We start from the raw sequence: 10,959 nt of genomic DNA on the forward strand, positions 1-10,959 counted from the left end.
GGATGTAAAGAGCGGGAGGCCTTTCTACAGGAGAGGACTATGGTGTTTCTCAAGGGATTGACATCAGAGTTCGCTCAGCGAATTGCATTGCTCCTAGCTCAGCCGAAGATTCCCACGCTTGAGGAGGCTATCTCTGCTATGATCCAGGAGGAGACTCGCATTCGGCTGCAGGCGGGGACAGGTGGACTTCCTGTGGTGAAGTCAGCACTGACAGCCTCTAGCAACACTGGATCTAGGAGAGAGACTCGACAGTGCTATAACTGCGGTGCGGTGGGTCATCTACGGCATGCTTGCACCAAGCCATCCAAGGATGGAGATTCGGGTGGACGTGGACAGTTCGGAGGTCGTGGTCGTGGCCGTGGGGGTCGACGAGGTGGAAGAGGAGCAGGGAATCGGGCGAATCTGACGGTAGCAGAAGAAGAAGAAGCTGAGGTGGTCTTTACAGAGGAGGATCGTGCTCTCCTCACGATACTCAGGAAAAAACAGCAAGTAGCAGGGGATGGAGATTTGAGGAATGGGACTGCGGAGGCATCTACTTCGTTCTTCGTCAGAGGCAACACTGCTACCTATGCTCATCCGAACAAAGGTACTGATGACATACATGCTCTTGCTTCTATGTCTCCTGACAGATCATCAGCATGGATAGTCGACTCCGGTGCGTCTTGTCATGTGACAGGTAATGCTAGTGAGTTCTCATCATATACTCACTTAGCATCGCCTGATAGTATTCAAACAGCTGATGGTACATTTCAGCCGGTGGTTGGTAAGGGTACAGTTGATTGTACTGGTTCTGTAACTTTGTCCAATGTTTTGCATGCTCCTTCTTTTCCAGTCAATCTTTTATCTATTAGTTCTATCATCCTCCAACTAAAATGCATCGTCTCTTTTGATATTCCCAAGGTAATCTTCCAGGAGAAGGGGACAGGGCGGAGACTTGGGACTGGCACATGGCGTAGTGGACTGTGGTATCTGGATCGTGAAGGGCTGGATTCAGCATTGGTGTCAGTCATAGAGGAAGCAGGAGTAGGATCTAAAATGAGTGCTGAAAATGAGTTAATGCTCCATCACCAGCGTTTGGGACACTCATCCTTTAGTGTTTTAGGTAGATTGTATCCTTCTTTATTTGAGAAAGCAAATAAACAGAAACTTGTGTGTGATGCATGTGAGTTGGGAAAGCTTACTAGAAGCTCTTATGTTAGTTCTGGTCATAGAAGTTCTCATGCATTTGACCTGGTACATTCAGATGTTTGGGGGCCTTGTTCCACAAGTTCTATGAATGGATACAAATATTTTGTTACATTTATTGATTGCTTCTCTCGTGTTACTTGGTTATACCTGATGAAGAATAAGAGTGATGTGTTTGGGTGCTTCCAAAATTTTCATAAGACTGTTCAGACTCAATACGGAGCAGTGGTGAAAGTATTGAGGTCAGATAATGGGACAGAGTATACCAACAGAGCCCTTGAAGAATATTTGTCAGCTCAAGGAATACATCACCAGACAACCTGTCCATACACTCCAGCACAGAATGGGGTAGCGGAAAGGAAGAACAGACATCTTTTAGAGGTTGCTAGAAGCATGATGATCTCTATGAATGTCCCAGAGACATTATGGGGACAAGCAGTATTGACCGCAGCAGCGTTGATCAACAGAATGCCCTCGAGAGTGCTGGATTGGAAGTCTCCGTGTGAGACATTGAAGGGAGATAATGGTGGGATTCTTCCACTTAAAGTGTTTGGCTGTGTGTGCTTTGTGAAGGACAACAGGCCATCTGTCGGGAAGCTTGCCCCTAGAGCTGTGAAGTGCATCTTTGTGGGATATTCTGCTACTCAGAAGGGATATGTTTGCTGGAGCCCGGTGGAAAAAAGGTTGTTTGTGAGCATGGATGTGCACTTTCGAGAACTCGAGCCATATTACACTCAGAAGGTAACTTCATCTGCTGGTAACTCGTCCAATACTAGAAGTATGGGGCGAGAGGAGGAGAATGGTGAGAGACCGGAGAACAATGTGGAGAAATCCATTTCTGTATCGATTCCTTGGGAGGGCGAATTGGTTGAGGAGGAGTTGGTTGAGGAGGAGCCGGAGAATCACGAAGAAAAGGAACAAGAGACAAGAGGTGTTAGGCCCACTGTTCAGGGGGAGCTACTAACCTATAGTAGGAAGGGCAAACAAATTGGAGAAACAGTACCTACAGTGCCACTAGTGCTGCCAAGTCTCTTGCCAAAGCCCACCCCGACTCCTGAAATACCTACACCACCAATTTCATCCCAAGGTGATAACATTCCTACTGATAACATTCCTCTCCCTACTCCTCCCACACCAATATCAGTACGGAGGACTACTCGCAGTAATGCGGGACATCCTCCCGATAGATATGGTTGGGATCTTGCCCAGTATGTATCATATTCTAGTATCCACCCTGCATATGGAGCATTCATTGCATCATTGGACTCTGTTACTGTACCTAACAATTGGCAGGTTGCTAAGAAGGACCCAAAATGGAAAGCGGCTATGCACGAGGAGTTAGGGGCTCTTGAGAAGAACCGCACTTGGGAGCTAGTAAAACTACCAGAAGGGAAGAGAGCAGTTGGATGCAAGTGGGTCTTCACTGTGAAGCAGAATCCAGATGGACAAGTTGAGCGCTACAAGGCTCGCCTGGTGGCAAAAGGGTATAGTCAGACATATGGCATCGATTATGATGAGACTTTTGCACCGGTGGCGAAGATGAGCACTGTTCGGACCTTAATCTCTCTGGCAGTAAATGGTGGATGGAAGCTACACCAACTAGATGTGAAGAATGCATTTCTTCATGGAGATCTAGTGGAGGAGGTATACATGGAGATACCACCAGGATTTGGTACAGATCAGACAGTGGGAAAGGTCTGCAGATTGAAGAAGTCTGTCTATGGGCTGAAGCAGTCTCCTCGTGCTTGGTTTGACAGATTCAGAAGGGCTATGATTGGTATGGGGTACCAACAGATCAATGCCGACCATACCGTATTCTTTCGACGGAGTGGAGGCCACATTACCATACTTGCGGTATATGTGGATGATATGATTATTACAGGGGATGATGAGAAGGAGATTGCCCAACTCAAAATGAGACTGGGTAAGGAATTCGAGGTGAAAGATCTTGGCTTGCTTCGATACTTTCTTGGAATAGAGATAGCTCGAGGAGCGGAGGGAATCGTCCTATCCCAGAGAAAGTATGCACTGGATCTTCTCAAAGAGACAGGAATGTTAGGGTGCAAACCTGCAACTACACCGATCGACCAGAGGTTCAAGCTAGGTGCTGAGGCTGGAGAACCAGTTGATCGTGACAGATATCAGAGGTTGGTGGGAAGGCTGATCTATTTGAGTCACACACGTCCTGATATCTCTTTTGCAGTGAGCGTGGTGAGTCGCTACATGCACGATCCGAGGAAGGGTCATATGGACGCTGTGTACCAGATTCTGAGATATTTAAAGAGTGCCCCCGGAAAGGGACTGATATTCAGGAAGAATGGACATGTGAGCATCGAGGGTTATTGCGACTCTGATTGGGCTAGCTGTGCTGATGACAGGAGATCCACCTCAGGATATTGTATCTTTGTAGGAGGCAACTTGGTCTCGTGGAAGAGCAAGAAGCAATCGGTGGTAGCGAGATCAACAGCTGAAGCAGAGTATAGAGCCATGGCCTTAGGAGTTACAGAATTGTTGTGGTTAAAGAGTATGTTGGTGGAGCTGAAGCTGGATCAAGGAGCCAAGATGAAGCTGTGGTGTGATAACAAGTCAACCATCAGTATCGCCAACAACCCAGTGCAGCATGATAGAACCAAACACATCGAGATCGATAGGTTCTTCATCAAAGAGAAGTTGGATAATGGACTACTGGAGTTAAGTCATGTTCCAACTAAGGATCAGGCAGCAGATTGTCTGACTAAGGGACTTAGCTCAGTAGATATGATTAGAGGATGTGACAAGATGTGCTTAGTGGATATCTTTCGCCCATCTTGAGGAGGAGTGTTGAAATATTAATAGGTTTAGAGGCTTATGTGTAAGTAGTAGGGGCCTATATAAGCCCATGTTATCTCATGAATAAATTAGGGTTTCTATTATCTTCAGTAATCAAAACCATGGAAGAAGAAAATAAACCAAAGAAGAAGATAATAACACCAACTTTTGATATCGCTTAGCTGTTCTCTCCCTTCATGATAAGCTAAATACAACAAAACAGAATGTGGCATTAGCAGAATTAGGTTTAGTCTCAGGTAAGAGAGGTGTTTTTTTTTTGTTTTTTTTTGTTTTTTGTTTTTTGTTTTTTTTTTTTTTTTTTTTGGGGTTCCCTCGACTCAGTCCTCGAACTGATGACAGGAAGAGTATATACCTCACATCGATGAGATATATAACTGGTTTTGGTTCTTGTTTCCTCTGAGAAATGAGAATTTGTTGGAGATCTTACTCTTGTTGTGCAGCAGAAGTGCTGCCGAAATTTTCACTGCACACAACAAGGGTTTGAAGAAAAAGGTGAACAGGTGTTGGATCTGAAGCTTGATCGATGGAGGAGATCATCAAGAAGTTGAACCCTGCGGAGGTATCAACTTTGATGAAGTTGATGAAGTTGTCGGCTGATGAAAGCGCGACAAGACCATCGAAGAAGTTGGAGCTTCCGACCATCGATCTGAAGCTTGATGGACCGAGTACGTACCTGAGCTGGTCGCGGCGGGTGAGATACACCCTTGCAGGAAGGAACCTGGAGGGTTACTTGACAGGAGAGGCGACAGAACCGGAGGAGGACTCGGAGGGAAGAGATGAGTGGAAGACCACTCATATGTTGGTGTACATCTGGCTTCTCAACTCGTTGGTCCCGACGATCGCCGCCACGGTGGATGGCATTGAGAAGGTGAAGGACGTCTGGGAGAAGTTGAGGAGGACATATGATAGAGTGGGGAATAACCCGAGGGTATTCCAGATTAAAGGAGAGATCGACGCCACAGTCCAGGTGGGGGTCGACGAGGTGGAAGAGGAGCAGGAAATCGGGCGAATCTGACGGTAGCAGAAGAAGAAGAAGCTGAGGTGGTCTTTACAGAGGAGGATCGTGCTCTCCTCACGATACTCAGGAAAAAACAGCAAGTAGCAGGGGATGGAGATTTGAGGAATGGGACTGCGGAGGCATCTACTTCGTTCTTCGTCAGAGGCAACACTGCTACCTATGCTCATCCGACCAAAGGTACTGATGACATACATGCTCTTGCTTCTATGTCTCCCGAACAGATCATCAGAGTGGATAGTCGACTCCGGTGCGTCTCGCCATGTGACAGGTAATGCTAGTGAGTTCTCATCATATACTCACTTAGCATCGCCTGATAGTATTCAAACAGCTGATGGTACATTTCAGCCGGTGGTTGGTAAGGGTACAGTCGATTGTACTGGTTCTGTAACTTTGTCCAATGTTTTGCATGCTCCTTCTTTTCCAGTCAATCTTTTATCCATTAGTTCTATCATCCTCCAACTAAAATGTATTGTTTCTTTTGATATTCCCAAGGTGATTTTTTAGGAGAAGGGGACAGGACGGAGACTTGGGACTGGCACATGGCGTAATGGACTGTGGTATCTGGATCGTGAAGGGCTAGATTCAGCTTTGGTATCCATGGTAGAGAGAGCAGGAGTAGGATCTGAGATGAGTGCTGAGAGTGTGTTGATGCTTCATCACAAACGCTTGGGACATACTTCTTTCGGTGTTTTAAGTAGGTTGTATCCATCTTTATTTGAGAAAGTAAATAAAGAGAAACTTGTGTGTGATGCATGTAAGTTGGGAAAGCTTACTAGAAGCTCTTATGTTAGTTCTGATCATAGGAGTTCTCATGCATTTGATATGATACATTCAGATGTGTGGGGGCCATGTTCCACAAGTTCTATGAATGGATACAAGTATTTTGTTACCTTCATTGATTGCTTCTCTCGCGTTACTTGGTTATACCTGATGAAGAATAAGAGTGAAGTGTTTGGCTGCTTTCAAAACTTTCATAGGAATGTTCAGACTCAATATGGAGCAGTGGTGAAGGTATTGAGATCTGATAATGGGACAGAGTACACCAACAGGGTGTTTGGAGAATACTTATCATCTCAGGGAATACAACACCAGACTACATGTCCATACACACCAGCTCAGAATGGGGTAGCGGAAAGGAAGAACAGACATCTTTTAGAGGTTGCTAGAAGTATGATGATCTCCATGAATGTCCCAGAAACATTGTGGGGGCAAGCAGTGTTGACTGCAGCGGCGCTGATCAACAGAATGCCCTCGAGAGTACTGGATTGAAAGTCTCCGTGTGAGACGTTGAAAGGAGATAATGGTGGGATTTTTCCACTGAAAGTTTTTGGTTGTGTGTGCTTTGTGAAGGATAACAGACCATCAGTCGGGAAGCTTGCCCCTAGAGCGGTGAAGTGCATTTTTGTGGGATATTCTGCTACTCAAAAGGGATATGTTTGCTGGAGCCCGGTGGAGAAAAGGCTGTTCGTAAGTATGGATGTGTACTTTCGTGAATTTGAGCCATATTACACACAGAAGGTACCCTCATCCGTTAGTGACTCGCCCAATACTGGAAGTAAGAGGCGAGAAGGGGAGAATGGTGAGAGGCAGAATAATATGGAGAAATCGATTTCTCTAACGATTCCTTGGGAAGGAGAATTGGTTGAGGAGGAGCATGAGAATAAAGAAGAAGAGGATAAGGAGACAAGAGGTGTGAGGCAGGAGAATAAAAAAGAAGAGGATAAGGAGACAAGAGTTGTTAGGCCCACGGCTCAGGGGGAGCTACTTACCTATAGTAGGAAGGGGAAGCAAATTGCGGAAACAGTTACCTATAGTAGGAAGGGGAAGCAAATTGCGGAAACAGTACCTACAGTGCCACTAGTGCCAGGTCCCTTATCAACGCCTGTCCCGACTCCTGAGACACCTACACCACCATCAGATTCCTCTCAAGGTGATATCAATCCTCTCCTTACTCCTCCCACACCAATGTCAGTACGGAGGACTACTCGCAGCAATGCGGGACATCCTCCCGATAGATATGGTTGGGATCTTGCCCAGTTTATATCATATTCTAATCTTCACCCTGCACATGGAGCATTCATTGCATCATTGGATTCTGTTACTGTACCTAACAATTGGCAGATTGCTAAGAAGGACCCAAAGTGGAAAGCAGCTATGCATGAGGAGCTAGGAGCTCTTGAGAAGAACCGCACTTGGGAGCTAGTAAAACTACCAGAAGGAAAGAGAGCAGTTGGATGTAAGTGGGTCTTCACTGTGAAGCAGAATCCAGATGGGCAAGTTGAACGCTACAAGGCTCGTCTGGTGGCAAAAGGGTATAGTCAGACATATGGCATCGATTATGATGAGACTTTTGCACCGATGGCAAAGATGAGCACTGTTCGGACCTTAATCTCTCTAGCAGTAAATGGTGAATGGAAGTTACACCAACTAGATGTGAAGAATGCATTTCTTCATGGAGATCTAGTGGAGGAGGTATACATGGAGATACCACCAGGATTTGGTACAGATCAGACAGTGGGAAAGGTCTGCAGATTGAAGAAGTCTCTCTATGGTCTGAAGCAATCTCCCCGTGCTTGGTTCGACATATTCAGGCCGGCTATGATAGGTATGGGATACCAGCAGATTAATGCCGATCATACCGTGTTCTTTCGAAGATGCTTGCGGTATATGTGGGTGATATGATTATTACAGGGGATGATGAGAAGGAGATTGCCCAACTCAAAATGAGACTGGGTAAGGAATTCGAGGTGAAAGATCTTGGCTTGCTTCGATACTTTCTTGGAATAGAGATAGCTCGAGGAGCGGAGGGAATCGTCCTATCCCAGAGAAAGTATGCATTAGATCTTCTCAAAGAGACAGGGATGTTAGGGTGCAAACCTGCAACTACACCGATCGACCAGAAGCTCAAACTAGGTGTTGAGGCCGGAGAACCAGTTGATCGTGACAGATACCAGAGGCTGGTGGGAAGATTGATCTATTTGAGTCACACACGTCCTGATATCTCTTTTGCAGTGAGCGTGGTGAGTCGCTACATGCACGATCCGAGGAAGGGTCATATGGACGCTGTGTACCAGATTCTGAGATATTTAAAGAGTGCCCCCGGGAAGGGACTGATATTCAGGAAGAATGGACATGTGAACATCGAGGGTTATTGCGACTCTGATTGGGCTAGCTGTGCTGATGACAGGAGATCCACCTCAGGATATTGTATCTTTGTAGGAGGTAACTTGGTCTCGTGGAAGAGCAAGAAGCAATCGGTGGTAGCGAGATCAACAGCTGAAGCAGAATATAGAGCCATGGCCTTAGGAGTTACAGAGTTATTGTGGTTAAAGAGTATGTTGGTGGAGCTGAAGCTGGATCAAGGAGCCAAGATGAAGCTGTGGTGTGATAACAAGTCAGCCATCAGTATCGCCAACAACCCAGTGCAGCATGATAGAACCAAACACATCGAGATCGATAGGTTCTTCATCAAAGAGAAGTTGGATAGTGGACTACTGGAGCTAAGTCATGTTTCGACTAAGGACCAGGCAGCAGATTGTCTGACTAAAGGACTTAGCTCAGTAGATATGATTAGAGGATGTGACAAGATGGGCTTAGTGGATATCTTTCGCCCATCTTGAGGAGGAGTGTTGACATATATTAGTATTTATTAGGACTTATTTGTAAGTTGTGTAAGGGCCTATATAAAGCCCAAGAGATCTCATAATGAATTAGGGTTTTCACATTCTATATGGACTAATTAAATACTTTTAATAACTAATGATGTATAGAAGGGAGACAACTTTAGTAAACAGTAGAACATAAATGAGTTATTTTCCTTGTTAAATCTCTACTCACACACTTACCAATTATTTAATTTTACTGTATCTTGCGAGCAGTTCTAAGGGTCAATATTTATATTCATTTTGTGGGGCTGCCTTCCTTAGCTTGTTAACATGTATTCTTTTTTACCATTAGCAAGAGCTTGTTTCAGTGCTTATCATAAGAAATTCAAACAACTGCTCCAAATACAGTATCAGGAAGTACAGCTTGCGGAACTTCAATATCCACAGTTTTATTAGCTAAATAGCAATTGGCACATACAATTCGCCCAGTTGCTTATCGTGGATTTTTCATAACCTTGCTGCACAAAAAAATGGGATACGCATTTGAAATAGATGTTCGAGTTATTACATATAACATGAATCAAATCCCATAACTCCAATTAGGGATTTGTTGGGCCCCTTAGGTACTATTGTACCTAAAATAATGAACTTCTGTTCATCTTACCATTTAATAACTCATAATCAGATCTTGATAAACTTACATTCTGCAGGTCGCCTCAATTGCTACTTGCTTTCTCTGATGTACTTTTTCAAGACGTTTTTCATACTCCTATGGTATTTACCATTGAACCCTTGCATGCTACAATATACATAGTGCAGTTCTGTCCATACTTCTACTGCATTTTACCTTAGCATTATTTTTACCTTAGCATTATTAAAACTAAGTATCTGCTTCATGTATAATGTTAGATTTAATGTTTTAGCTATCGGGTCAGTGGCTATGGATCCATCTTACTTACTATCTGGTTGTATTCCTATATACCACTCTCCTCTAATCAATAATACTTTATCTGAGTATTTCCATAACACATAATAACCTCCTTTTTCTTGTTGATGGTATAACATACTTTCTTACGCTAAGCGCCCTTATATGACAGGACTGGAGCATACTTACACTTCATGGCAACAGGAAAGAGAACAGCTAAGAAGGACAAGTAGATACCTGTGGAGCTCTTGTTATGTTCACTTTGGATCCAAGCCAGGTTTTACACCAGGAAAGAGAATTATATGCCACCTGCCAGAGCAATTCACTGGCATTAGTGGATGCCTATGCATTCTAAGATATAAAATGTCAGAAAACATCTTATATTAAAATAAAAAAAATCTTTATACAAGAAGGTATACATTAGTTATCACATACAGTTGTATCCCCACTGGCAGCACCTGGGTTTCCGCTAATTGAATTACCAGATCTGCTAGGACATAATAGAGCTTTCAGAAACTTGATCATAAACGTATCCGATAACTAAGAATTATCTTGAACAACTTTAAATCGTTAAGACCCATGTTTTTTGTTATACTCAAAGTAAGACTATGGTATCACTAACAGGGGGAAAAAACAAAAGTCTGCCATATACAATGAAAATTGAACAGTACAAATGGTACCAAGTTTTCTTTCCCCTGTGGAATGTTTGGCAGACCTTTTGCTAATAGGCACTATAGTACAAATGACCTCATCTAATTTGTAACTTAAACTATGAAAATAACGTTTTAAGTTTTTTATGCCTATACTTCAAAGTCTCCAATTACATATACCCCAACTCAATAACACTTACAACCCCAAGAAATGGTCATTGACCCGAGAGACATGCACAACATGGTCAACCACAAGAAAAGGGGTACACGTAATGCATGTGCACACAAACACATAATGAGAAAGAGAGAGGGGTGATGGCTTGCCTTGTAAATAAGGTTCCTTCATACTCATAAACGACATCAGTTATGATCCAGTTGTCAGGATATGGCTTGCCACTAGGTGCAAAATAGTAACCAACCTGTTTCACCACGAATTAGAAGTATCATTAATAGCAAACTAATATTTTAGTGTGTGTTAGATAACTTCAAAGGAAGTTGTTAAAGAAGGCTCAACAGTGTGCATGAACAGGCAATACAGATGTCAAGTCAAGAATGTTTGACAAGGGAAACTTCAAAGAAATTTGATATCAAGGCACAACACATTTTGTTGACATATTAATTATATTTAGGGGGTTATTTGTAAGTTTGTAAGGGCCTATATAAGCCCAAGAGTTTTCAGTAATAGAAGTTGCTTTTCAATAATATGGTATTAGAGCCTAGCCACCGCCAACCCTAACCCTAACCGTA

General features: G+C 43.7%; 1 protein-coding gene across 1 annotated transcript in view; it reads right to left on the reverse strand.

Annotated features, from left to right (window-relative positions):
* The window catches only part of LOC109848927 (phospholipid--sterol O-acyltransferase), a 40,700-nt gene that overhangs the window by 6,763 nt on the left and 22,978 nt on the right, over positions 1–10,959 (reverse strand). Inside the window, exons 9-11 of the mRNA XM_020418655.1 lie at positions 10,537–10,631; positions 9,998–10,049; positions 9,800–9,871 (exon numbers count right to left, since the gene is read on the reverse strand). Of these exons, the coding sequence (XP_020274244.1) occupies positions 9,800–9,871; positions 9,998–10,049; positions 10,537–10,631 (219 nt within the window). The remainder of the gene's footprint in view (positions 1–9,799; positions 9,872–9,997; positions 10,050–10,536; positions 10,632–10,959) is intronic.

This window comes from Asparagus officinalis, chromosome 7 (assembly GCF_001876935.1).
Source record: "Asparagus officinalis chromosome 7, Aspof.V1, whole genome shotgun sequence".
NCBI lineage: Eukaryota > Viridiplantae > Streptophyta > Magnoliopsida > Asparagales > Asparagaceae > Asparagus > Asparagus officinalis.